This window comes from Coregonus clupeaformis, chromosome 5 (genome assembly GCF_020615455.1).
Source record: "Coregonus clupeaformis isolate EN_2021a chromosome 5, ASM2061545v1, whole genome shotgun sequence".
In the NCBI taxonomy this organism is placed as follows: domain Eukaryota; kingdom Metazoa; phylum Chordata; class Actinopteri; order Salmoniformes; family Salmonidae; genus Coregonus; species Coregonus clupeaformis.
Window position 1 is genome coordinate 46,620,430 of NC_059196.1, and position 23,732 is coordinate 46,644,161.

Genomic DNA, 23,732 nt, shown 5'->3' on the forward strand with positions numbered 1-23,732 from the left:
AGTGTGTTTGACGCAGTTCTGCGTAAACCTGTATTTTGTGGATTAAAGCCTGTTATTCTGTGATTTACCCTCCTGCGCCTGACTCCTTCAACACCACCTCATCACAGAATCACCCACCCTGAATATGGAGTCAGCGGGAGAAGAGTGCATGCCTGGAGTCGTGGCACGGGTCCAGGAGCATTCCATGATGCTGGTCGTCCAACGCCTGGAGAGGAGAGAATCCGATCTGTCGAGACCAGCTGGCCAACCGGATCCAGCCACCTACACCCCAGCACCGGAGGGATCCAGATATCCCGACCACGGGCGTTGATGGGACAACGGCGCTGTGCCAGGCATTCCTCCTCCAATTGGAGATTTACTTCACCAGCATCAGGCCGGAACCATCGGAGCGGGAGAAGGTATCCGTCCTTGTTTCCTGCCTCTGTGGGAAAGCCCTGGAGTGGGCCAACGCGGTGTGGAACGAAGGAGGAGCCGCGTTGGAAGACGACAGGGAGTTCGCTCGCCTCTTTCAGGCGGTCTTCGATGAGAGACTGGTCCATCTAAGGCAGGGGACGAGGACAGCGCAGGACTTCGCGTTGAAGTTTTGGACGCTGGCAGCGGGGTCCGGGTGAAACGAGCAGGCCCTGATCGACCAGTTCTGGTGCCATCTGCGTTAGGACATCCGACATGAGCTAGCCTGCTGAGACATAATGTTGTCCTTCAACAAACTGGTGGACATGGCCATTCGTTTGGACAACCTGCTGGCAGCCAGAGGACGTCCTAGTAGGGGTCTGCCCGTTTCCACCCCGGGACGACTGGATCCCGAGCCGATGGAGCTGGGTGGAGCCGCCGGCCGAGAGAGGGAGGAGGACAGCGACAGTGCCACTCTGGTGGTACGAAGGACAATACACTACACGTCGTAGTCAAGCGTTCTTTTGGGCCGGGAGGCGGCAGGCAGGGCACTCACGCATCACCCCAGGTATCGAACACCCACACTTGTTCAGAGCCCTCTGCTGCGCACTGTACCCTACCTATCCACTTTCCCGATTTCATGGTAGTTCCCCAGTGTAAGGCGCTAGTCGATTCAGGCGCAGCTGGGAACTTTATCGACAGGGCATTTGCATGCCGTCAAGGCATAACATTGGTTCCCCTATCGATTCCACTCCCCATCAGAGCACTCGATAGTCGACCAATAGGGTCCGGGTTTGTTACGGAAATCACGATACCAGTCACCATGATCACCCAGGAGACTCATTTTGAGCAGGTTATTTTTACGATTATTGAATCTCCTGCTTTCCCTGAGGTATTAGGTATCCTTTGGCTAGCACTCCACAGCCCCACCTTCTCATGGCCGCAGAGGGCTCTCACGGGGTGGTCGCGAGAGTGTCAGGGTAGGTGTCTAGATGTATCCATTGGTGCAACCACGGTGGAAAGTCCAGACAGTACCTCCACTGTGCGCATTCCCCCTGAATACCTCGATCTGGCGCAAGCGTTCTCTAAAACGGAGGCAACTAAATTACCACCTCATCGGGCGGGGGATTGCGCGATAAACCTCCGGGTAGACGCTGTACCTCCCAGGAGTCATATATACCCCCTGTCACAGGCTGAAAGGTTGGCTATGGAAACCTATGTCACCGAGTCCCTGCGGCAGGGGGTATATACGTCCTCCACATCACCCCGCCTCCTCGAGTTTCTTCTTTGTGAAGAAGAAGGACGGAGGTCTGCGCCCGTGCATTGATTATTGACCACTGAACAGGGAGACGATAAGATTTAGTTATCCTCTCCCCCTCATTCCTTCGGTGATTGAATCAATGCATGGAGCGCGCTTCTTCACCAAATTAGATCTCAGGAGTGCGTACAACCTGGTGCGTATCCGAGAGGGAGATGAGTGGAAGACCGCATTCAGCACAACCACGGGGGCATTATGAATACCTGGTGATGGCCTATGGTTTGATGAATGTCCCCTAATTTTCCCGTCCTTTGTGAACGAGGTGTTTCGGGACATGCTTGGTTGCAGTGTAGTGGTCTACATCGATGACATCCTGGTTTATTCCGCTACGCGCGTCGAGCATGTGTCCCTGGTTCGCAAGGTGCTGGCCCGACTGTTGGAAAATGACCTTTATGCTAAGGCAGAGAAGTGTATGTTTTTCCAGCAGTCCGTCTCCTTTTGATACCGCATTTCCATCTCAGGTGTGGAGATGGAGGGAGATCGCATTTCAGCCGTGCGTAATTGGCCGACTCCAACCACGGTTAAGGAGGTGCAGCGCTCCTTGGCTTTGCCAACTACTATCGGAGGTTTATCCGGGGCTTTGGCATGGTCGCAGCTCCCATTACCTCCCTGTTGAAGGGTGGGCCGTCCCGGCTCTGCTGGTCTGCTGCGGCTGACCTGGCCTTCAGCAAACTGCGGGGTCTGTTCGCCCCAGTACTGGCCCACCCCGATTCATCACTACCGTTCGTAGTGGAGGTGGATGCGTCCGAGGTTGGGATAGGAGCTGTCCTGTCTCAACGCTCGGGTACGCCACCCAAGCTCCAACCCTGTGCCTTCTTCTCTAAGACGCTCAGCCCCGTGGAGCAGAACTACGACGTTGGTGATCGGGAGCTGTTGGCTGTTGTCCGAGCCTTGAACGTGTGGACGTACCACCGTAACCTGGAGTACATCCGGGCAGCGAGGAGGCTGAATCCTCACCTGGCTAGGTGGGCCCTATTCTTCACCCGGTTTGATTTTACACTATCATACATTCCGGATACGAAGAACGTGAAGGCAGACACACTGTCCCGGCTGTATGACACAGAGGAGAGGCCCAGAAACAACACCCCCATACTCCTGGCCTCCAGCATTGTGGCGCCGGTAGTATGGGCGATGGACGCGGATATAGAGAAGGCATTACGCACAGATCCATCTCCACCGCAGTGTCCAGCTGGGCTGCGGTACGTGCCTGCTCTTATCCGTGATCGTCTGATCTTCTGGGCACACATGTTACCCTCCTCTGGTCACCCAGGAATCGGCCGTACAGTGTGCTGTTTGAGCAGAAAGTACTGGTGGCCTACCTTGGCTAAGGACGTGAGGGTGTACGTCTCCTCCTGCTCGGTGTGCGCCCAGAGTAAGGCACCTAGGCAACTCCCAACGGGTAAGCTACAACCATTACTGGTTCCACAACGACCATGGTCTCATCTTAGTATTGATTTTCGGACTGATCTTCCCCCTCTCCCAAGGTAACACCACCATCCTGGTCAGTGTGGACCACTTATCCAAGTCCTGCCGCCTCCTTCCTCTGCCCGGTCTCTCCACGGCCCTGCAGACTGCGGAGGCCCTGTTTACTCACGTCTTCCGGCACTACAGGGTGCCAGAGGATATCGTGTCCGACCGAGGTCCCCAGTTCACGTCCAAGGTTTGGAAGGCGTTCATGGAACGTCTGGGGGTCTCGGTCAGCCTGACCTCTGGGTTCCACCCCGAGTCAAATGGGCAGGTGGAACGAGTAAATCAGGATGTGGGTAGGTTCCTGCGGTCCTACGGGGGAGTGGTCGGTGTTCTTGCCATGGGCAGAATATGCCCAGAACTCTCTCCGCCACTCCTCTACTAACCTAACAAAAAAGTTTTTCAAAAACTAAAGCAGGAAGCACCAGTGACTCGGTTAATAAAAAAGTGGTCAGATGACGCAGATACTAAGCTACAGGACTGTTTTGCTAGCACAGACTGGAACATGTTCCGGGATTCTTCAGATAGCATTGAGGAGTACACCACATCAGTCACTGACTTCATCAATAAGTGCATCGATGATGTCGTCCCCACAGTGACCGTACGTAATACATACCCCAACCAGAAGCCATGGATTACAGGAAACATCCGCACTGAGCTAAATGGTAGAGCTGCCGCTTTCAAGGAGTGGGACTCTAACCCGGACGCTTATAAGAAATCCCGCTATGCCCTCCGACGAACCATCAAACAGGCAAAGAGTCAATACAGGACTAAGATTGAATCGTACTACACCGGCTCTGGACGCTCGTCGGATGTGGCAGGGCTTGAAAACTATTACAGACTACAAAGGGAAGCACAGCCACATTGACAGAAGCCTACCAGACGAAGCTAAACCACTTCTATGCTCGCTTCGAGGCAAGCAACACTGAAGCATGCATGAGAGCACCAGCTGTTTCAGATGACTATGTGATCACACTCTCCGTAGCCGATGTGAGTAAGACTTTTAAGCAGGTCAACATTCACAAGGCCGCAGGGCCAGACGGATTACCAGGACGTGTACTCCGAGCATGTGCTGACCAACTGGCAAGTGTCTTCACTGACATTTTCAACATGTCCCTGACTGAGTCTGTAATACCAACATGTTTCAAGCAGACCACCATAGTCCCCGTGCCCAAGGACACTAAGATAACCTGCCTAAATGACTACCGACCCGTAGCACTGACGTCTGTAGCCATGAAGTGCTTTGAAAGGCTGGTCATGGCTCACATCAACACCATTATCCCAGAAACACTAGACCCACTCCAATTTGCATACCGCTCCAACAGATCCACAGATGATGCAATCTCTATTGCACTCCACACTGCCCTTTCCCACCTGGACAAGAGGAACACCTACGTGAGAATGCTATTCATTGACTACAGCTCAGCATTCAACACCATAGTGCCCTCAAAGCTCATCACTAAGCTAAGGATCCTGGGACTAAACACCTCCCTCTGCAACTGGATCCTGGACTTCCTGACGGGCCGCCCCCAGGTGGTAAGGGTAGGTAACAACACATCTGCCACACTGATCCTCAACACGGGGGCCCCTCAGCGGTGCGTGCTCAGTCCCCTCCTGTACTCCCTGTTCACCCATGACTGCATGGCCAGGCACGACTCCAACACCATCATTAAGTTTGCCGACGACACAACAGTGGTAGGCCTGATCACCGACAACGATGAGACAGCCTATAGGGAGGAGGTCAGGAGACCTGTCCGTGTGGTACCAGGATAACAACCTCTCCCTCAACGTGACCAAGACAAAGGAGATGATTGTGGACTACAGGAAAAAAAGAGGACTGAGCACGCCCCCATTCTCATCGACGGGGCTGTAGTGGAACAGGTTGAGAGCTTCAAGTTCCTTGGTGTCCACATCACCAACAAACTATCATGGTCCAAACACACCAAGACAGTCGTGAAGAGGGCACGACAAAGCCTATTCCCCTCAGGAGACGGAAAGATTTGGCATGGGTCCTCAGATCCTCAAAATAATACAGCTGCACCATCGAGAGCATCCTGACTGGTTGCATCACCGCCTGGTATGGCAACTGCTTGGCCTCCGACCGCAAGGCACTACAGAGGGTAGTGCGTACGGCCAAGTACATCACTGGGGCCAAGCTTCCTGCCATCCAGGACCTCTATACCAGGCAGTGTCAGAGGAAGGCCCTCAAAATTGTCAAAGACTCCAGCCACCCTAGTCATAGACTGTTCTCTCTGCTACCGCACGGCAAGCGGTACCGGAGTGCCAAGTCTAGGTCCAAAATACTTCTCAACAGCTTCTACCCCAAGCCATTAGACTCCTGAACAGCTAATCATGGCTACCCGGACTATTTGCACTGCCCCCACCCCATCTTTTTACGCTGCTGCTACTCTGTTAATTATTTATGCATAGTCACTTTAACTCTACCCACATGTACATATTACTTCAACTACCTCAACTAGCCGGTGCCCCCGCACATTGACTCTGCACAGGTACCCCCCTGTATATATAGCCTCCCTACTGTTATTTTATTTTACTTCTGCTCTTTTTTTCTCAACACTTTTTTGTTGTTGTTTTATTTTACTTTTTTATTAAAAATAAATGCACTGTTGGTTAAGGGCTGTAAGTAAGCATTTCACTGCAATGTCTGCACCTGTTGTATTCGGCGCATGTGGCCAATAAAATTTGATTTGATTTGATAACACCATTCCAATGTGTTTTAGGTTACCAACCGGTTCTGGCACCGTGGCACCAGAGCCAGACCGAGGCTCCTGCGGTGGATGACTGGTTTCGGCGCGTGGAGGAGATGTGGGACGCTGCCCACGTTCACCTCCAGCGCGTCATCAGAAGGCCAACGCTGACCGTAACCGCAGTAAGGCCCCGGTTTTCGTACAGGGGGATCGGGTCTGGCTCTCGACCCGGAATCTGCCCCTCCGCCTGCCCTGCCGGAAGCTGAGCCCGCGGTTTGTGGGGCCGTTTAAAGTCCTGAGGAGAATCAACAAGGTTACGTATAGGTTATTACTTCCCCCTGATTACCGTATTAACCCCTCGTTTCATGTGTCTCTCCTCAGGCCGGTGGTGGTTGGTCCGCTCCAGGAGTCTGAGGTGCAGGAGGTTCCTCCACCTCCTCTGTCCTTGCCATCCTGGATTCGAGGCGTCGGGTGGGGGGCCTTCAGTACCTCGTGGAGTGGGAGGGGTACGGTCCGGAGGAACGGTGCTGGGTCCCAGTGAGGGATATCCTCCCTGTTGTGGGATTTCCACCGTTGCCATCCGGCTCGCCCTGCTCCGCGTCCTCCTGGCTGTCCCCGAGGCCGGGGTCGGTGCGCTGGTAGAGGTGCGCGTCGGGGGGGGGGTACTGTCACGACTTCGGCCGAGGCTGCCTCCCCTCCTTGTTTGGGCAGGCTTCGGCCTTCGCTCGTCACCGGAGTACTAACCACTGCCGCCCCAATCATCATCACAATTGTCTTGTCTCGTTATCACACACACCTAGTTCTAATCCCCTAATTAGTCTGTGTATAAGTGTTCCCTCTGCCCCCTTGTCCTTGTGGGTGATTGTTTATTGTGGAGCTCGTGTATTTTGTTCGACGGGAGTATTTTCCCGTTTGCCTTGTATTTTCCAGTGCACCTGTTTTGTGCCCTGGAGTGTATTTGACGCAGTTCTCGTAAACCTGTATTTTGAGGATTAAATGCCTGTTATTCTGTGATTAACCCTCCTGCGCCTGACTCCTTCAACACCACCTCATCACAGATACATAATATATGCCATTTAGCAGACACTTTTATCCAAAGCAACTTACAGTCATGCATGCATACATTTTACGTATGGGGGGGTGGCCCCAGGAATCGAAGCCACAACCCTTGGCAGTGCAAGTGCCATGCTCTACCAACTGAGCCATACAGGACCACAAGTATGGGTGCATGTATGACATTACTCTGATTCTACGTTTTCTATATTAAAAAAAACAAAAAAGAATAGAAAAAAACCTATCTGCATCACTATTACTTTGAAGAAATCTGACCATCCTTGGCTTTGGCCTCCGCTTTGACCTCTATCCCTAGCCAGTGATGACTGTGGTTAGAAAAATATCATGGTGCCATTGATTCTTCAATACACAGGGCAGAGCTCTAACTACAGGGGGAGAGGCAACAGGGTTATTAGAGGGAATCAGAGCTTTCAGATGGCTGCCTGTAGCTTGTAATCAGTGTGGGGGGGACCCCAGTCATTGGGGGGGAACCCCAGTCTTTCCTACATATTATACTCCACAATTGCATTTTGTACCAACAAGTGGCGAACCGCTCTAAACCAATGAACTGGCCTTCCTTATAAAATAAACGAACAAAGGGAATTGGCAATAATACCAACCACCTCCACCCACCTATAACTAATAATGATCTACAGCTCCCAAGTATGGAGCTGCCACGCTCCACTTTCAAGTGAACCAGAGAGTGTGTTGGGAATTCCCTTTATGGGAATTTCCCATTCTTTTCGGATACACATGAGATTTTGAGGCCACATCTATCCATTCTGTAGTCTGTCTAGATAAGTGTCAGGCTAAGTTTTCCCATTGCTGAAAAAGTGTATGACAGGGACAGATCTCGTAGACACCCGGTTAATGGAAACCTAGTGGCGCCAGGAACTGTTTTGCCACATCATCTGACTTGAAATTAATGGATTTGTAAATGTAGGTAGTCAGCCATTGTTTCTATCAAAAGGTCGCTGAGTACAGCAAAGGGATGTGTGACACCGAATGTTTCCACTCCATACAGCTGGGCTGTGTGTGTGTGTTCACATATAGACCAACTGTGCAGTTGTGTAGGTGTTTGTGTAAGCGTGTGAGGGGGGAAATTCCTGTCAACCCCAACCATGGCTTATTTGGGGGCCGTGTGTGTGACACTATGTGTGTGTGGGTCTTATGCAACAGTCAAATAATGATAGCTGTACAAAGCTACAATCTGAAACACAATCAATTGAATTCTTGAATTAAACTTCTCATAGAATCACCCTCTTTTCACTGAACAGATGTAAATGTGTGAGAATGATAGGAACTGGTCCGACCGGAAACATCTTCCCCAGACTGCATATGAGTTTGTGAGCATGCGGCGTGCTATGTCATCTCGAGACTGTGGCTGAGTCTCAAATGACACCCTTTTCCCTATTTAGTGCATTACTTTTGAGGGAATAGTGCACTATATAGGGAATAGAGTGTAATTTGGAACACAGACTGTGACTTGGCTCTTCGGAGGATTTTGAAACCTCTGATGGAGTTTCTATCTCTTTCAGCTGCTATAGTCCCTTGACACAATTAGCAAGGCCTTTCTTGTAGGAGGTCACAGGTCCTATAAGTGAGGCCTCATCTGCATCTGTACGGCAAGAGGGACCTAGTGTCTGTACTCTACTTCTATATAGAATATAGTCTTTAAAGGCTATTCAGGACACTTTTTAGAGTTTAGAAGTTCAGAGTTTAAGTGATAATGCTAGAAAAGCCGTTGTTTGTGAGGATATATTGGTACGGGTGTTGTTAGGCCCGAGACGAATATATCCTCCAAACAACGGCTTCGAGGGCATTATCACTTTTATACAATGGGTTACCAACATATTTAAATAATGATTGACATATTTTCATTAAAAACTTTATTTTGATTAATTTATTCATACTATTTCATCCTTCCACAAGATATAGACCCGACACAGATCTAGGGTTGCTAGCTTTTTGTTCTGTATCTATGGACCCAGTCGTTCATGCTAAATATTCCATTGCCATACTGGCTGGCAACGTTCTTATCCCTTGCTTGCTAGCTAGCCAACTATGGCTAACTTACAGTCACGTCAAAAAGTACAGCCAGAATAACAGCAAAGTAGCTGCATTTGCATTTGTTTAAGCTGTTTTCTAGTGACATTTATTTGGATACATCCATAACAATGAGCTAATGAGGCACGATTCGCCTGGCATAGAAAATGTGCTCACTTGTCTGGACACTGTTGTTCAGAGGAGCTAGCCAACAACACAGCTACAGTAACACAATCACTTCAAACTGAAGCTGGAAAGACTGCAAATTAGCTGCGCTTCATTTTACCTTTTTTCAATGTACCTTTTTTCCATAGAAATGATGCCAGCTGATTCATGATTTCGACTGGCTGAGAAACGCTGCCTGCCTGTCTGTCTCGTCCCGACTCCCAACATGTTCATTACTATGGGACAGCAGGAGATCGAATTTGAATATTGAAACAATATTGCAAATGCCGGAGAGACAGAAAGCAAGGTTTATACAAATCTTTGCTGTTGAAAATGAAATGTTAGTCTAAAAGAAATGTTAGATAATGTCTAGATGCTTTTTATAGTGGAGATCAAGTTTATAAATGCTGGGGTGATGAGACAATGGATTGCGCAGTCAGATGGAACAGAGTAAATAGGCATTTTAACGTCATAGATTTAGCCGATGGCAACTTGTGGAACTGACACCGGCTGGAATGCGGTTTTAACCAATCAGCATTCAGGATTAGACCCACCCGTTGTATAATCTATAATATTACAACAGCAATACATATTACAGACTTGAAAAACCATATTGTATATACTGTATGTGACACTATAATCCTTTGTAGGCAGTCATAATACACTATATCAGTATCAGCCATAATACATTAGGCTAAATCGTAAATTCGAATGTAGAAAAAACAAAGGTACAATAAACAAAGTAACACCTATACCTACACTACCGGTCAAAAGTTTTAGAACACCTACTCATTCAAGGGTATTTCTTTATTTTTGCTATTTTCTACATTGTAGAATAATAGTGAAGACATCAAAACTATGAAATAACACATGTGGAATCATGTAGTAACCTAAAAGGTGTTAAACAAATCAAAATATATTTTATATTTGAGATTCTTCAAATAGCCACCCTTTGTCTTGATGACAGCTTTGCACATCTTTGGTATTCTCTCAACCAGCTTCACCTGGAATGCTTTTCCAACAGTCTTGAAGGAGTTCCCACATATACTGGAGCACTAGTTGGCTGCTTTTCCTTCACTCTGCGGTCCGACTCATCCCAAACCATCTCAATTTGGTTGAGGTCGGGGGATTGTGGAGGCCAGGTCATCTGATGCAGCACTCTATCACTCTCCTTCTTGGTAAAATAGCCCTTACACAGCCTGGAGGTGTGTTGGGTCATTGTCCTGTTGAAAAACAAATGATAGTCCCGCTAAGCCCAAACCAGATGGGATGGCGTATCGCTACAAAATGCTGTGGTAGCCATGCTGGTTATGTGTGCCTTGAATTAGAAATAAATCACAGACAGTGTCTCCAGCAAAGCACCCCCACACCATAACACCTCCTCCTCCATGCTTTACAGTGGGAAATACACATGCGGAGATCATCCATTCACCCACACCATGTCTCACAAAGACACGGCGGTTGGAACCATAAATCTCCAATTTGGACTCCAGCCCAAAGGACAAATTTCCAACGGTCTAATGTCCATTGCTCGTGTTTCTTGGCCCAAGCAAGTCTCTTCTTATTATTGGTGTCCTTTAGTAGTGGTTTCTTTGCAGCAATTCAACCATGAAGGCCTGCTTCACACAGTCTCCTCTGAACAGTTGATGTTGAGATGTGTCTGTTAATTGAACTCTGTGAAGCATTTATTTGGGCTGCAATTTCTGAGGCTTGTAACTCTAATGAACTCATCCTCTGGGTCTTCCATTCCTGTGGCGGTCCTCATGAGAGCCAGTTTCATCATAGCGCTTGATGGTTTTTGTGACTGCACAAAATTGTCCGTATTGACTGACCTTCATGTCTTAAAGTAATGATGGACTGTAATTTCTCTTTGCTTATTTGAGCTGTTCTTGCCATAATATGGACTTGGTCTTTTACCAAATAGGGCTATCTTCTGTATACCCCCCTCTACCTTGTCACAACACAACTGATTGACTGTAACGCATTAAATTATTTTTTAAGAAGGCACACCTGTTAATTGAAATGCATTCCAGGTGACTACCTCATGAAGCTGGTTGAGGGAATGCCAAGAGTGTGCAGAGCTGTCATCAAAGCAAAGTGTGGCTATTTGAAGAATCTCAAATATAACATATATTTTGATTTGTTTAACACTTTTTTGGTTACTACATGATTCCATATGTGTTATTTCATAGTTTTGATGTCTTCACTAATATTCTACAATGTAAAAAATAGTAAAAATAAAGAAAAACTCTTGAATGAGTAGGTGTTAAAATTTGTTTTGACTGGTAGTGTATTTGAATTGCAAAATAATTGAGTAGGTTTTTAAATTGTGTTCTAATCATACCAGAACACAGAACAGTGTGACGGATCTCTCTCTCTTTCAAGATTGCTTTAAACTGGGACTCCAATAACAATGGAGCTCTGCAATATTAAAGCTGATCTACCCACTAAATACATTTAAAAAACAATGGCGCTTAATGATCCAGTGATCTGCTACTTTAGTGTCTCTAAAACGGAAGGACATGGTCACACGCACACACTCGCGCACACACACACACACACACACACACACAAAGTCCTTGTTTGGTGCTTCATCTGCCTTCCCTTTAAATAACTACTTTCTAACAGGGGAATGTCCAGTTCCTTGCGGCCATCTATACCCGTAAAAACTGGTCCTGGACTTGTGTTGTTTAGTCTAGTCGGAAGACTGAAGACAACTGATCCCAAATCAGTAGTTAGGAGCAGGATGTAACCAGAGCCTCTGTCTGACTGGTCTCTAGTCCCCTTGCTGTGTTAACTTCAGCCACACAGGACAGCTGGGAATGTGGCACAGACACACAGGGAAGCATGCCCATTCAGGCTACTCTGGGAAGGGGTTTTCCAAAGTGTGTACAAACACACACACAGTCAGACAAGGAACTTACACAGTCACACAAATGCACACACACACACACACACATTGTCACACACAGGAATAGGAATTAACAGTTGGACACACATGCACACACACACGAATGCAGATACGCACACGCACACACATGCACACACACACTTGGGTCCTGTGGTACCTGAGTTTCAATGGTTTATCTATGGTCAGAGCCTCTCGATGTCTCACACTCTCACTCCTCATGACTCTGCACCCCAAACTATAACTTGACCGGCAGTTATCCACCAAGCAAACCAAAATCCAACAAAAGTTCCTCAAGCTGAGATGTTGTATGGTTTGTATCACAAACACTCCACATGATTGGTCAAACAACAATGTTTTTAATTACAAAAATATCCTTTCAATTTATCAGGTTAAAACAGATAATCACATTTTGATGTTTATAAATCAATGGCTTCTAGAAAAATGTTACTTGTGTCAGTTCGGAGGTAATTTCTCCAAATGTAGTTTCAACTGTCAGATCTGACATGGCACTTTTTTTAAGATGCCATGTTATGGAGAATTTGTCTCCCACACTGTGTTGTCTTACCAGGATGTGGGAAACATCCTGCTTTGCTGTACCAGGATTCAGACGACACCTCAAAACATGATGGCACTGTTCATTTTGACACTGTAAAGATTTGCCTATTTTGAAAAAAAACCCACTAATAGCAAATAAATATTAAATCGTATATAATACTGTGAAAACATATTTCCAGGCACAAAGATCACAGGTCAATATCTATAGATTAAATTGAAAATAGATTACTTACACAAAACATGTGAAGAACATCAAAATATACAGTTAAACAAATAGCACCATGGTAACAAAAGACAACGTTCATACAGTATCTTCAACCAGAAAGAAGCTTATGTATTTCAAATCAAAGAAATCTAAAAAGAAATCTGTGCATTAACGATTACTTTGGTAAACAGGTTAGGAAAGTGCAACATGTTAACAATTTGATGCCGGAATATTGAATTGAGGTATGTGACATTCAAATATCGCAATTAACATCCAATTTCCCATCTAGATTTTCTACAGACCACACAATCAACCATCTCCCATGAAACACACCCATGCAGCATCATGTGATAATTCATATGGATCATGTAGTCAAACATGAGTGGTTTTGCACTGGAAAGCTATTTCACAAAAACGTTATTTTACAGTTACTTACTTTTTCCACTGGTATTTACCAGGTATTTACTAGGAAATTATATGGTAACAATGGGTACTTTCTGGTATTTCCTTCAAGGAACTCAACCCATTCAAATGGTGGCCAGTGGTGTTTGTTGTTACGATTCGAAAGCAAGGAACTCAACCCATTCAAATGGTGGCCAGTGGTGTTTGTTGTTACGAATCCGAAAGAAACAAACAAGTAATTCAAAGTCATTACTGTGTTATCATTTTACCATGTAGTTTCCTGGTAAATACCTGGTCTTTCTCCCACTACGACCACCAAAGTAGTACTGACACTCCAACTCAGTATCGATAATCTATTAGATTCTGTCCTTTAACAACCAAAAAGCATGGTAGCATCTGAAGTCCAGGTAGTACCTCCCTGTTTCAGTCCATTTTCTTCCATTTAGTGCCTAATGAACACAACCCAGTTGAACTAGTCAGTTTTCTAAGCTGCCCGGTCCCGACCCTTCTTAGGGTGCATGTAGTGCTTTTTCTTCAGTGCTCAGTTATCGTCAGTTAGCGATATTTGTCTCAACACCCCCGTGGGGTGGGCGGGGCAGTAACTCTCATAGCTTGGGAGTAGGGCAAAGTTGCCCCTAGACGCTGATCTTGGGTCAGTTTTGCATTTTCCCCACTTTATGATTTGGATTGGGGAACGGAAGCTGATCCTATATCTGTACCTAGGGGAAACTTCACGCCGGAGCTCATAGCCTGGCACACTCCTCGCAGTGGTTGAGGTACTCCACCGCATGTGCTTCATCATATGTGGTGAGGCATCTTGGGCATTGGAGTTCCGACAAACCCTGGCACTTTGTCCAGGTGGGACCGGGGGCTAATACCACCGGCGCCGCCCCAGCCGAAAGCCCGCTTTGAAGTTTTGCCGCAGGTGGATTGGCGCTGTTCCTCAGCAGTGGTTCGGCCGAGTCTGTGCTCATTCGTGGGGAGATCCGGTGCCCTATATGGACTCGGCACGTGGAGTTGACATCTCTAGTAGGGCTCTGGAAGAGAAATGAATGATGATCATGAGTAAATGTGTTCCTCCCATAGCCAACCTGGGCATAGTAGCACTTTGAGGATAATGTATGAAACACTCCACACAAATAAAATGATCACTATGTCATTATTATTGTAGGGAAGTGCTCTTTGTTGTTCCCTAATGTGATAGCTGACCAATCAGCCTGTTACCAACCCTTAGTAAACTTTTGGAAAAAATTGTGTTTGACCAGATACAATGCTATTTTACAGTAAACAAATTGACAACAGACTTTCAGCACGCTTATAGGGAAGGACATTCAACAAGCACAGCACTTACACAAATGACTGATGATTGGCTGAGAGAAATTGATGATAAAAATAATGTGGGGGGCAGTTTTTTTAGACTTCAGTGCTGCTTTTGACATTATCGATCATAGTCTGCTGCTGGAAAAACATATGTGGACAAAGAGTTAACTGTCTAACAGAACACAGAGGGTGTTCTTTAATGGAAAGTTCTCCAACATAATCCAGGTAGAATCAGGAATTCTCCAGGGCAGCTGTCTAGGCCCTTACATTTTTCAATCTTTACTAATGACATGTAAAGCCAGTGTGTCTATGTATATGGATGACTCAACACTATACACGTCAGCTACTACAGCGACTGAAATGACGACTGCAACACTTAACAAAGAGCTGCAGTTAGTTTCAGAATGGGTGGGAAGGAATAAATTAGTCCTAAATATTTCAAAAACTAAAATCATTGTATTTGGGACAAATCATTCACTAAACCCTAAACCTCAACTACATATTGTAATTAATCATGTGGAAATTGAGCAAGTTGAGGTGACTAAACTGCTTGGAGTAACCCTGGATTGTAAACTGCCATGGTCAAAACATATTGATACAACAGTAGCTAAGATGGGGAGAAGTCTGTCCTTAACAATACTATCAACAAGGCATGTCCTACAGGCCCTAGTTTTGTCGCACCTGGACTACTGTTCAGTCGTGTGGTCAGGTGCCACAAAGAGGGACTTAGGAAAATTACAATTGGCTCAGAACAGGGCAGCACGGCTGGCCTTTAAAAGTACACGGGGAGCTAACATTAATAATATGCATGTCAATCTCTCATGGCTCAAAGTGGAAGAGAGATTGACTTCATCACTACTTGTTTTTGTAAGAAGCGTTGACAGGCTGAATGTATCGAGCTGTCTGTTTAAACTACTAGCACACAGCTCGGACACCCATGCATACCCCACAAGACATGCCACCAGAGGTCTCTTCACAATTCCCAAGTCCAGAACAGACTATGGGAGGCGCACAATACTACATAGAGCCATGACTACATGGAACTCTATTCCACATCAGGTAACTGATGCAAGCAGTAGAATCAGATTTAAAAAACAGGTACAAATACACCTTATGGAACAGTGGGGACTGTGAAGAGACACACACAAAGGTACAGACACACGCATACGCACACAAGCGCAAGCACATGCACTCTACACACGTACATTGTAATATTGTTGTATGGTGGTATTATACTTTTGTATTGTAGATATGTAGTGGTGTAATAATGTTATTTGATGTACTGTTTTATCTTTTGTTTATATGTAATGTAAGTGCCTTAATGTGTTTGGACCCCAGGAAGAGTAGCTGCTGCCTTGGCAACAGCTAACGGGGGATCCCTAATAAATACAAATACAAATACTGTATCTTATTAGCCGTTAGCTGAACTGTATGAAGAACATGTCTGTCGAAACATCATTGTATCATCAAACCTCAATAAATGGCAAATAGGGGGACGGACATAAAAGCTTCCTTTTCATGGCTATTTTTGTCTCCTGTAACACGTTTGTTTGTAATGTATGTTAGTAATGACTATGTGTGTGTGGCCTTACCTGTGCCTGTGTGTGTAGCTGCTCCTGTAGTCGAGATACTTCCTCTTGCAGGTCCTGGATCCTGCACTGCGCTCTCTCCTGTCTGCCCGCTCCGACTTAAAGTCATCTGTGTAGATGAGAACCTGTGAAGGAGAGCGGGAAAGGGTGAGGTGTGTGTGAGAAAGAGAGAGGGATATGTTTCTGATTCAACTGAATAGGATGGAACTGTATGTGAGAGAGAGAGAGAGAGGTTTCTGATTCAATGGGGTTTTCTTTAAAGACTGTGCTGTGTGATGCATATATTCATGTGTACGTGCCAGAGAGAAAGAGAAGGAAGAGGGAGAGCAAGATAGAGTGGGGAGACAGAGGGAGAGATAGAAAGAGAAAAAGAGAGATAAAGAGAACGTGAGAGAGACAAAGAAATTGAAAGAGAGAGGAGTTAGATGATCCTACACCACACTAACCTGTTGCTCTAGCATCTGGATGCGCTCCTGGTATCGTCTCCTGCTCTCATCCATCTCCCTCCCCAACCTCCCACAGTCCCTCATCTTCTCCTCCAGTAGGCCATTGAGCCTGGCTATCTCCTGCTGGAGCAACCCAGCATTGGCTAAGTCCAACCCGTGGAACAAGCCCAGGCCAGCCCCAGGCTCTTGTGTAGGCCCGGGCCCTAACCTAGGCCCCACACCTGGAGCAGGGCTGGAGGCAGCAGCCAGGGCACTATACTCATTCAGCCTCAGACACAGGCCCCTCACATACCCTTCCCTGCTCGAGTCATACTTTTGCCATTTGGAGTTCAGACCTTCCACCTGGGAAAACGGAGGGAGGAAGAGGGGAGACATTAGTCACAAACATGTATGCACACTTGTGCGCACACAGCTTCTCACTACACACACACACACACACACACACACACACACACACACACACACACACACACACACACACACACACACACACGCACACACACAAGGCTGTTCAACTTTGGTTCTGATAGCCCATTTGCTATGACAATGTTGGATTACTAAAGTCTGCAAAAACACTACAGTAATTGCTATAGTATACGAATACTACAGTTTTTTTTACTATAGTATTTATACTATAGTAAACTGTAAATTCTACAGTATACTACAGTCATGTATATTTAGTCCGCAAAAACACTACAGTGAATACTACAGTAAAGTCTGCAAAAACACTACAGTGAATACCATAGTATAGTATAGTATAGTATCTTTTCATGTGGGTAGAGGGGAATTTCTACAGTGTGTTCCTGCTTACATATGCTACTCTTTGCTTTAGTTGTTGGTTCTCTTCTTGGAGTTTGTTGACCAGGGTGTCAACACGACCGGCTTCCGTAGAATCCGACATCTAACCATGAAAAGGGGAAACAAGAGCTCAAAATGATACTATCCGTTTAGAAATCCAACAGAAACAAACACTAATAACTTGGCTGAAAAGCACATAATGGCAGAGACAGAGACATTCCAAATGCTTTACATTTACATTTTAGTCATTTAGCAGACGCTCTTATCCAGAGCGACTTACAGTTAGTGCATACATTATAATTTTTTTTTCATACTGGCCCCCCGTGGAATCGAACCCACAACCCTGGCGTTGCAAACGCCATGCTCTACCAACTGAGCTACATCCCTGCCGGGCATTCCCTCCCTTACCCTGGACGACACTGGGCCAATTGTGCGCCGCCCCATGGGTCTCCCGGTCGCTGCCGGCTACGACAGAGCCTGGTTAGTACACACCTATTTTTCATTGCTTTCATTTTTAGTTTTGAAAGACAGTTACAGTGAATAAGCTCTTCCCAGTGAGTATACAAGACGTTGAAAATACGTATTTTCAACGTCTTTTGCTCATGGGGTTGTAGCTCGGATGTAGCCACTGCTGTTCCAATCTCTCAGTTGGAGTTTAGTGCATGCAACCCCAGGATTGTGGGCTTTGGGTTCGATTCCTGCATAGGCCACATATCCTGAATATAACATTTAGTATATACACAGTTTGTGGATATGAGTTAGCTCTTTACACTCGTACCCGTATATGGGTTCAAAATAGCAGATTTGGGCGATTATAAGCGGCTAAATTGGAACCCAGTGGCTGTACAGTAACATGCTATACTTGACGTCAAAGAGCAAGGTCTCTGCTTCCCAGCGCAGTATTGGTTTTGACTGACAGCGGTTCTGAACTTGAACACCGCGCCCGACAAGAAGTTACCCCATCTCTCCCGTAAATGTTGTTGACGGAGTGAGGGAAATGCTGTAAATAAAGAGGACTCGATGCATTTTGAAAGATTAGACGTTGAGGATTATAATACCACTTTGATTTCACACAAGCAAGCCAAACACCCGTTAGTTCAAATGTGCACTTCCCCATTCCATATCATAAAACTCATGTAATATACAGTGCCAACGTTTATGATCACTATGCTTGATGTACAGTTACAAGATGACATGGCGTATTGTGAAAAAATTTGGCAGGGAAATCTGAATGCACTCGTGATTCTATTCTAGTCGCACCAAAATTACAATTTTCTTCTCTGAATTGCCTTGTGAAAGCCTAACACTGTAAGATTGTATTTTGTAACTTAGCTAGCTATGTTCGCAATAGAACACGCTTTCAAATGATGCCCACCTGACCAGATTGTGATTTATAATGGACCATTTTTGGAATGCGTAAACAACAACAGTCATTGTGTAAAGGCGGAGATTCAGGGATGTGTTCCACAGAAAACAACTATAAATCTGCTTGCTTTAGTTCCTCAACGGTACTCAACGGTACAGCTAGGAGAGCTCAAAATAGCCCCTTATAGTTGAAGACTCTTCTTTGAGTCATAAAAGTGCACTGAAATTACATAGGAACTGTGCAGACTTTGGAGAGGTGTGTGGCCACATGGAGACACCAGTTAGACCTCTCACTTGTCATTTCTTTGTCTTATGTTGTACTTACCCCAAATTCCCATGAATATTCTTATCATGTTACTGAATGTATCCAGAGTATTTTCGGTTTTCATTATCAACAAATGCGGCAAAAAGTACAGTAAATGTAAAATGCACATAAAATCAACAGTGTAATGTTTGGATTCAGTCTTGAGTCAGATTAACTGTTTTGTCCTCACCTTTAGTCTAATAATTTCCCCATAATCTCCAAACTGTTCCCTTATGATTGTTACCATGGTTATGCATTTGCTTTCCATATTTCTTCTGTAAGAAACATTTCAATTTAGCCCTATCTATATAGGCCAATTCCCACGAGTGTAAGGGGTTAACTGTAATTTGCTTTTAATGTGCTTGAAAACCATGCTATTACACACTTATTATAATCTGGGTGTTTCGAGCCCTGAATGCTGATTGGCTGAAAGCCGTGGTATATCAGACCGTAATGGGTATGACAAAACATTTATTTTTACTGCTCAAATACGTTGGTAACCAGTTTATAATAGCAATAAGGCACCTCAGGGGTTTGTAATATATGGCCAATATACCACGGCTAAGGGCTGTGTCCTAGCACTCCGCATTGTGTCGTGCATAAAAACAGCCCATAGCCGTGGTATATTGGCCATATATCACACCCCCTCGGGCCTTATTGCTTAATTATACAACCTTCATACACACCTCTTTTGCCTTCTGCTGCATTTTCACCTCCTCCGTCACTTTCTCTCCTCCCTTCTTCTCTCCCTCTAGTCGGCCCAGTAACTCCTGACACACCCTGACCGTGGCTCCCAGTTGGCCCCGGAGCTGCTCGGCCTCTTCAGCCAGCGAGGTGCACAGGACGGCCCGGGTGGCCTGGGCACGGTCCCTCTCGGCCAGGGCAGAGCGGAGCCTCTGGATATCCTGGTCCTTCTCGTGGTCCGGTTGACGGGTCACACTCTCCAGCTCTCGCTCCATCTCCCTCAGCTGCTGTCGCAACCTCTGCATCTCCTTCAGGGGTGAGAGAATAGAATAGAATAGGCTTGAGTGTCAAATGTGAGTCAAATGCTGAAGATACGTTTTTTTTCCTTCTTATTTTTGATGGACAATATAGCTTTTTGGAATTATTTTATTGTATTGAAATATGACTTTTATGTGATACAGATATGTTTGTTTCGTGAAGTTAAGGCGAAACAACACTGACACCAGCACCCCCGCGGTTGTACACATTGAAATGGAAAAATAGAGGTTTTGCTATTGCAACATCCATGCTGCACCGCAAGGTGGTTTTGAAACAGGGACATTTTTATCAAGCCTGGTTGGCAAGTTTGGTGGTTGGTTAGGCCTACACTAGTAGTATTCCCAATAGACCTCAGTTGTGAACTAGTGTAGGGTTAGGGTTATCTCAAACCAAGTGCATATGGGCATGGTATAGGCTAGTGGGTATTTTCAGTGAAGACCATTTACTGTAGGACTAAGCTACCGGAAAATCCCCTGCTTTCATAATGTGCAAATTGAAAACGAAAGAAAGAAAGGGCATATATCTGTCATAAAGGATCATTTTAATACTTGCAGAGCAGACGTTGACATTTCAAGTAGGGCTATAAATAATGTTAAAAGGCACAACTATTTTTCACAGGGTTAACGTTAGCCTAAATATTCAATTCACATGATACACACTTAGAACACATCAAATTCAGTAAATTCTACTCACTTGTTGGCTCAACTCTGCTTGCTGAGCCGCATTCATTTCTGTGTCTTTCCATTTTTGTTTCAGTTTGCAGATTTCTTTGCATAAACTTTCCAGCAAAGATTTGGACGGTGCTATGACAACAGGGTCATACCCTTCCACATTGATACAGGTATTCTCGTATTTGCCCAACCTAGCCTTTAAATCTGCGATTAAATTGTCCCTTTTGTAGATGTTCTTACTTAATGTGTCAATCTCCAGCCGAGTTTCATGGTAGAAAGTATTCAATGTATTGCAGCTCCGTATCTTTGCTTTCAGCACATCATTATCCAAAGTGACATCCATCGTGTTCCTGATTCCAGAGGTAACGCCGTTGCTTCTGACAGATGAGGATTGGGAAAAATCTTCAATATTCCATCAGTTTCTGAAAATATTCTGCTTATTGGTTCGATAGAGTTTGTGTTCGTAGGTTATGCAACATGTCTTCAAAATTAGACTGAGGAGGATGTCAACTATGTAGCCTAAAGGATGTGGCGCATCTGAATTTGGAAATAAATAATTCCGACACTACAGGGGATTTCCTAGAGGGACTTCCCCTAGCCAATAGGCGGACTTTTCTTGTACTTTACTTTTTAACAACGTCGGGTAAATTGACAACTCCTTTCCGAGTTGTGCAATCATCCATTCCAGTAACAATCTAAATAATATGCTTTCGTTCCTTAATTTATTTTCTAACAATAAAGGACACTGGACTAAATTGACACCGTTTGACAGAGTTAAGGGAAAAAAACGCCGCCGCTAGAACTATTTGCACATGCGTACAACTTTTCCGGTAACATAGGCTACCTCCGCCTTGTGACATGCGTAAATCCACAGATCATACAATTCTGGTTTCTAAACAAATGACCTTTGCCTGAGTAATGCGCCTTGGTAAAATCCGTGAAGCAACTCTGTTTTATCGGATGGAATGTAAATGAGTTGCCGGTAGCTCTATTTTCCCGAATGAATGTCAATTCCGATTAATTTCATGAAAAGTTGTCTGCTATTATGTAGCCCTAATCTGATGTGTTTAATTGAATTGTTTACAAAACAGATGTTGTATTCAACAGTATGTAAAAGCGTCAATTTGAAATATGCCAGCAGTGGGATGTAGGCTAGCCTATCTGGGACTGATAAATGAGTTCACACGTAGGCAATAATTTATCAACCTCTAACCTACCGAGCCTACATTGGGATTTTGGGCAAAAATCTTTGGCCAGTACGGGTATCGAACCCGCGACCTTCGCGTTATTAGCACGACGCTCTAACCAACTGAGCTAACCGGCCGGATATGACCAGGAACAGAATATTGTAGTATTTAAAGCAAACATAAAATAACATGCATGCAGTCTGCAAGCCCAGTTCATAATGATACATTGTAAGGTCGGTCGCACTACACGCGAAACAGATCATGGTACTAATGTAACAACATCGGTCGCCAATGTCAAATGTATTTTCCCTGTCGATGTAGGCCACTGCCCTAAATATAGTAAGATCTGAGTGGGTAACAGCTCATCACAATTTTCTTTGCCCAAGGCCATGAACTCAAATAAACACGAAAATGAGTCAAAACATCTACAATTGGTTCAGACAACAGACGGATTCATTTATTGACCCTTATTCTATCAGGTAAAATGACTGAGAACTTACTATCTTTTACAGCAACGACCCGGGGAAGAGTTTCCACGGGGAGGAGAGGGGATGAATGAGCCAATTGGAAGCTGGGGATGATTAGGAGTCCATGAGTGCCAGATTGGGAATTTAGCCAGGACACCAGGGTTAACACCCCTACTCTTAGTATACAGTTGAAGTCGGAAGTTTATATACACCTTAGCAAAATATATTTACATTTACATTTACATTTACGTCATTTAGCAGACGCTCTTATCCAGAGCGACTTACAAATTGGTGCATTCACCCTATAGCCAGTGGGATAACCACTTTACAATTTTTTAATTTTTTTAATTTTTTTTGGGGGGGTGGGTAGAAGGATTACTTTATCCTATCCCAGGTATTCCTTAAAGAGGTGGGGTTTCAAATGTCTCCGGAAGGTGGTGAGTGACTCCGCTGTCCTGGCGTCGTGAGGGAGCTTGTTCCACCATTGGGGTGCCAGAGCAGCGAACAGTTTTGACTGGGCTGAGCGGGAACTATGCTTCCGCAGAGGAAGGGGAGCCAGCAGGCCAGAGGTGGATGAACGCAATGCCCTCGTTTGGGTGTAGGGACTGATCAGAGCCTGAAGGTACGGAGGTGCCGTTCCCCTCACAGCTCCGTAGGCAAGCACCATGGTCTTGTAACGGATGCGAGCTTCAACTGGAAGCCAGTGGAGTGTGCGGAGGAGGGGGGTGACGTGAGAGAACTTGGGAAGGTTGAACACCAGACGGGCTGCGGCATTCTGGATGAGTTGTAGGGGTTTAATGGCACAGGCAGGGAGCCCAGCCAACAGCGAGTTGCAGTAATCCAGACGGGAGATGACAAGTGCCTGGATTAGGACCTGTGCCGCTTCCTGTGTAAGGCAGGGTCGTACTCTCCGAATGTTGTAGAGCATGAACCTGCAGGATCGGGTCACCGCCTTGATGTTAGCGGAGAACGACAGGGTGTTGTCCAGGGTCACGCCAAGGCTCTTCGCACTCTGGGAGGAGGACACAACGGAGTTGTCAACCGTGATGGCGAGATCATGGAACGGGCAGTCCCTTCCCGGGAGGAAGAGCAGCTCCGTCTTGCCAGGGTTCAGCTTGAGGTGGTGATCCGTCATCCATACTGATATGTCTGCCAGACATGCAGAGATGCGATTCGCCACCTGGTTATCAGAAGGGGGAAAGGAGAAGATTAGTTGTGTATCGTCAGCGTAGCAATGATAGGAGAGGCCATGTGAGGATATGACAGAGCCAAGTGACTTGGTGTATAGGGAGAAAAGGAGAGGGCCTAGAACTGAGCCCTGGGGGACACCAGTGGTGAGAGCACATGGTGCGGAGACAGCTTC

General features: G+C 45.8%; 1 protein-coding gene and 1 non-coding gene across 2 annotated transcripts; both read right to left on the reverse strand.

The window, feature by feature from the left end:
• Positions 1 to 12,975: 12,975 nt before the first annotated feature.
• Positions 12,976 to 21,400, reverse strand: LOC121560975 (TNFAIP3-interacting protein 2). The gene is made up of 6 exons (XM_041873723.2): positions 20,738 to 21,400; positions 19,729 to 20,034; positions 17,387 to 17,476; positions 16,576 to 16,917; positions 16,133 to 16,254; positions 12,976 to 14,257 (listed from the first exon to the last, which is right to left on the reverse strand). Exons 1-6 carry the CDS (start codon positions 21,056 to 21,058, stop codon positions 14,215 to 14,217), a joined length of 1,224 nt encoding a protein of 407 aa, XP_041729657.2. The 5' UTR covers positions 21,059 to 21,400; the 3' UTR covers positions 12,976 to 14,214.
• A 565-nt stretch (positions 21,401 to 21,965) lies between these two features.
• On the reverse strand, positions 21,966 to 22,039 carry trnai-aau. Its single transcript has one exon. It is a non-coding gene; the product is annotated as a tRNA-Ile (tRNA).
• Positions 22,040 to 23,732: the final 1,693 nt, after the last annotated feature.

What these genes read in the sequence shown, in the direction of transcription:
- LOC121560975 (XM_041873723.2), bottom strand. Translation starts at nt 21,058, where the DNA reads ATGGATGTCACTTTGGATAATGATGTGCTGAAAGCAAAGATACGGAGC. An exon ending in TAAAGCAAAGAGTAGCATAT is followed by an intron (nt 16,918 to 17,386) that starts GTAAGCAGGAAC and finishes CCGTTTTCCCAG; the next exon opens with GTGGAAGGTCTGAACTCCAA. An exon ending in TCCAGATGCTAGAGCAACAG is followed by an intron (nt 16,255 to 16,575) that starts GTTAGTGTGGTG and finishes TCTCCTTCACAG; the next exon opens with GTTCTCATCTACACAGATGA.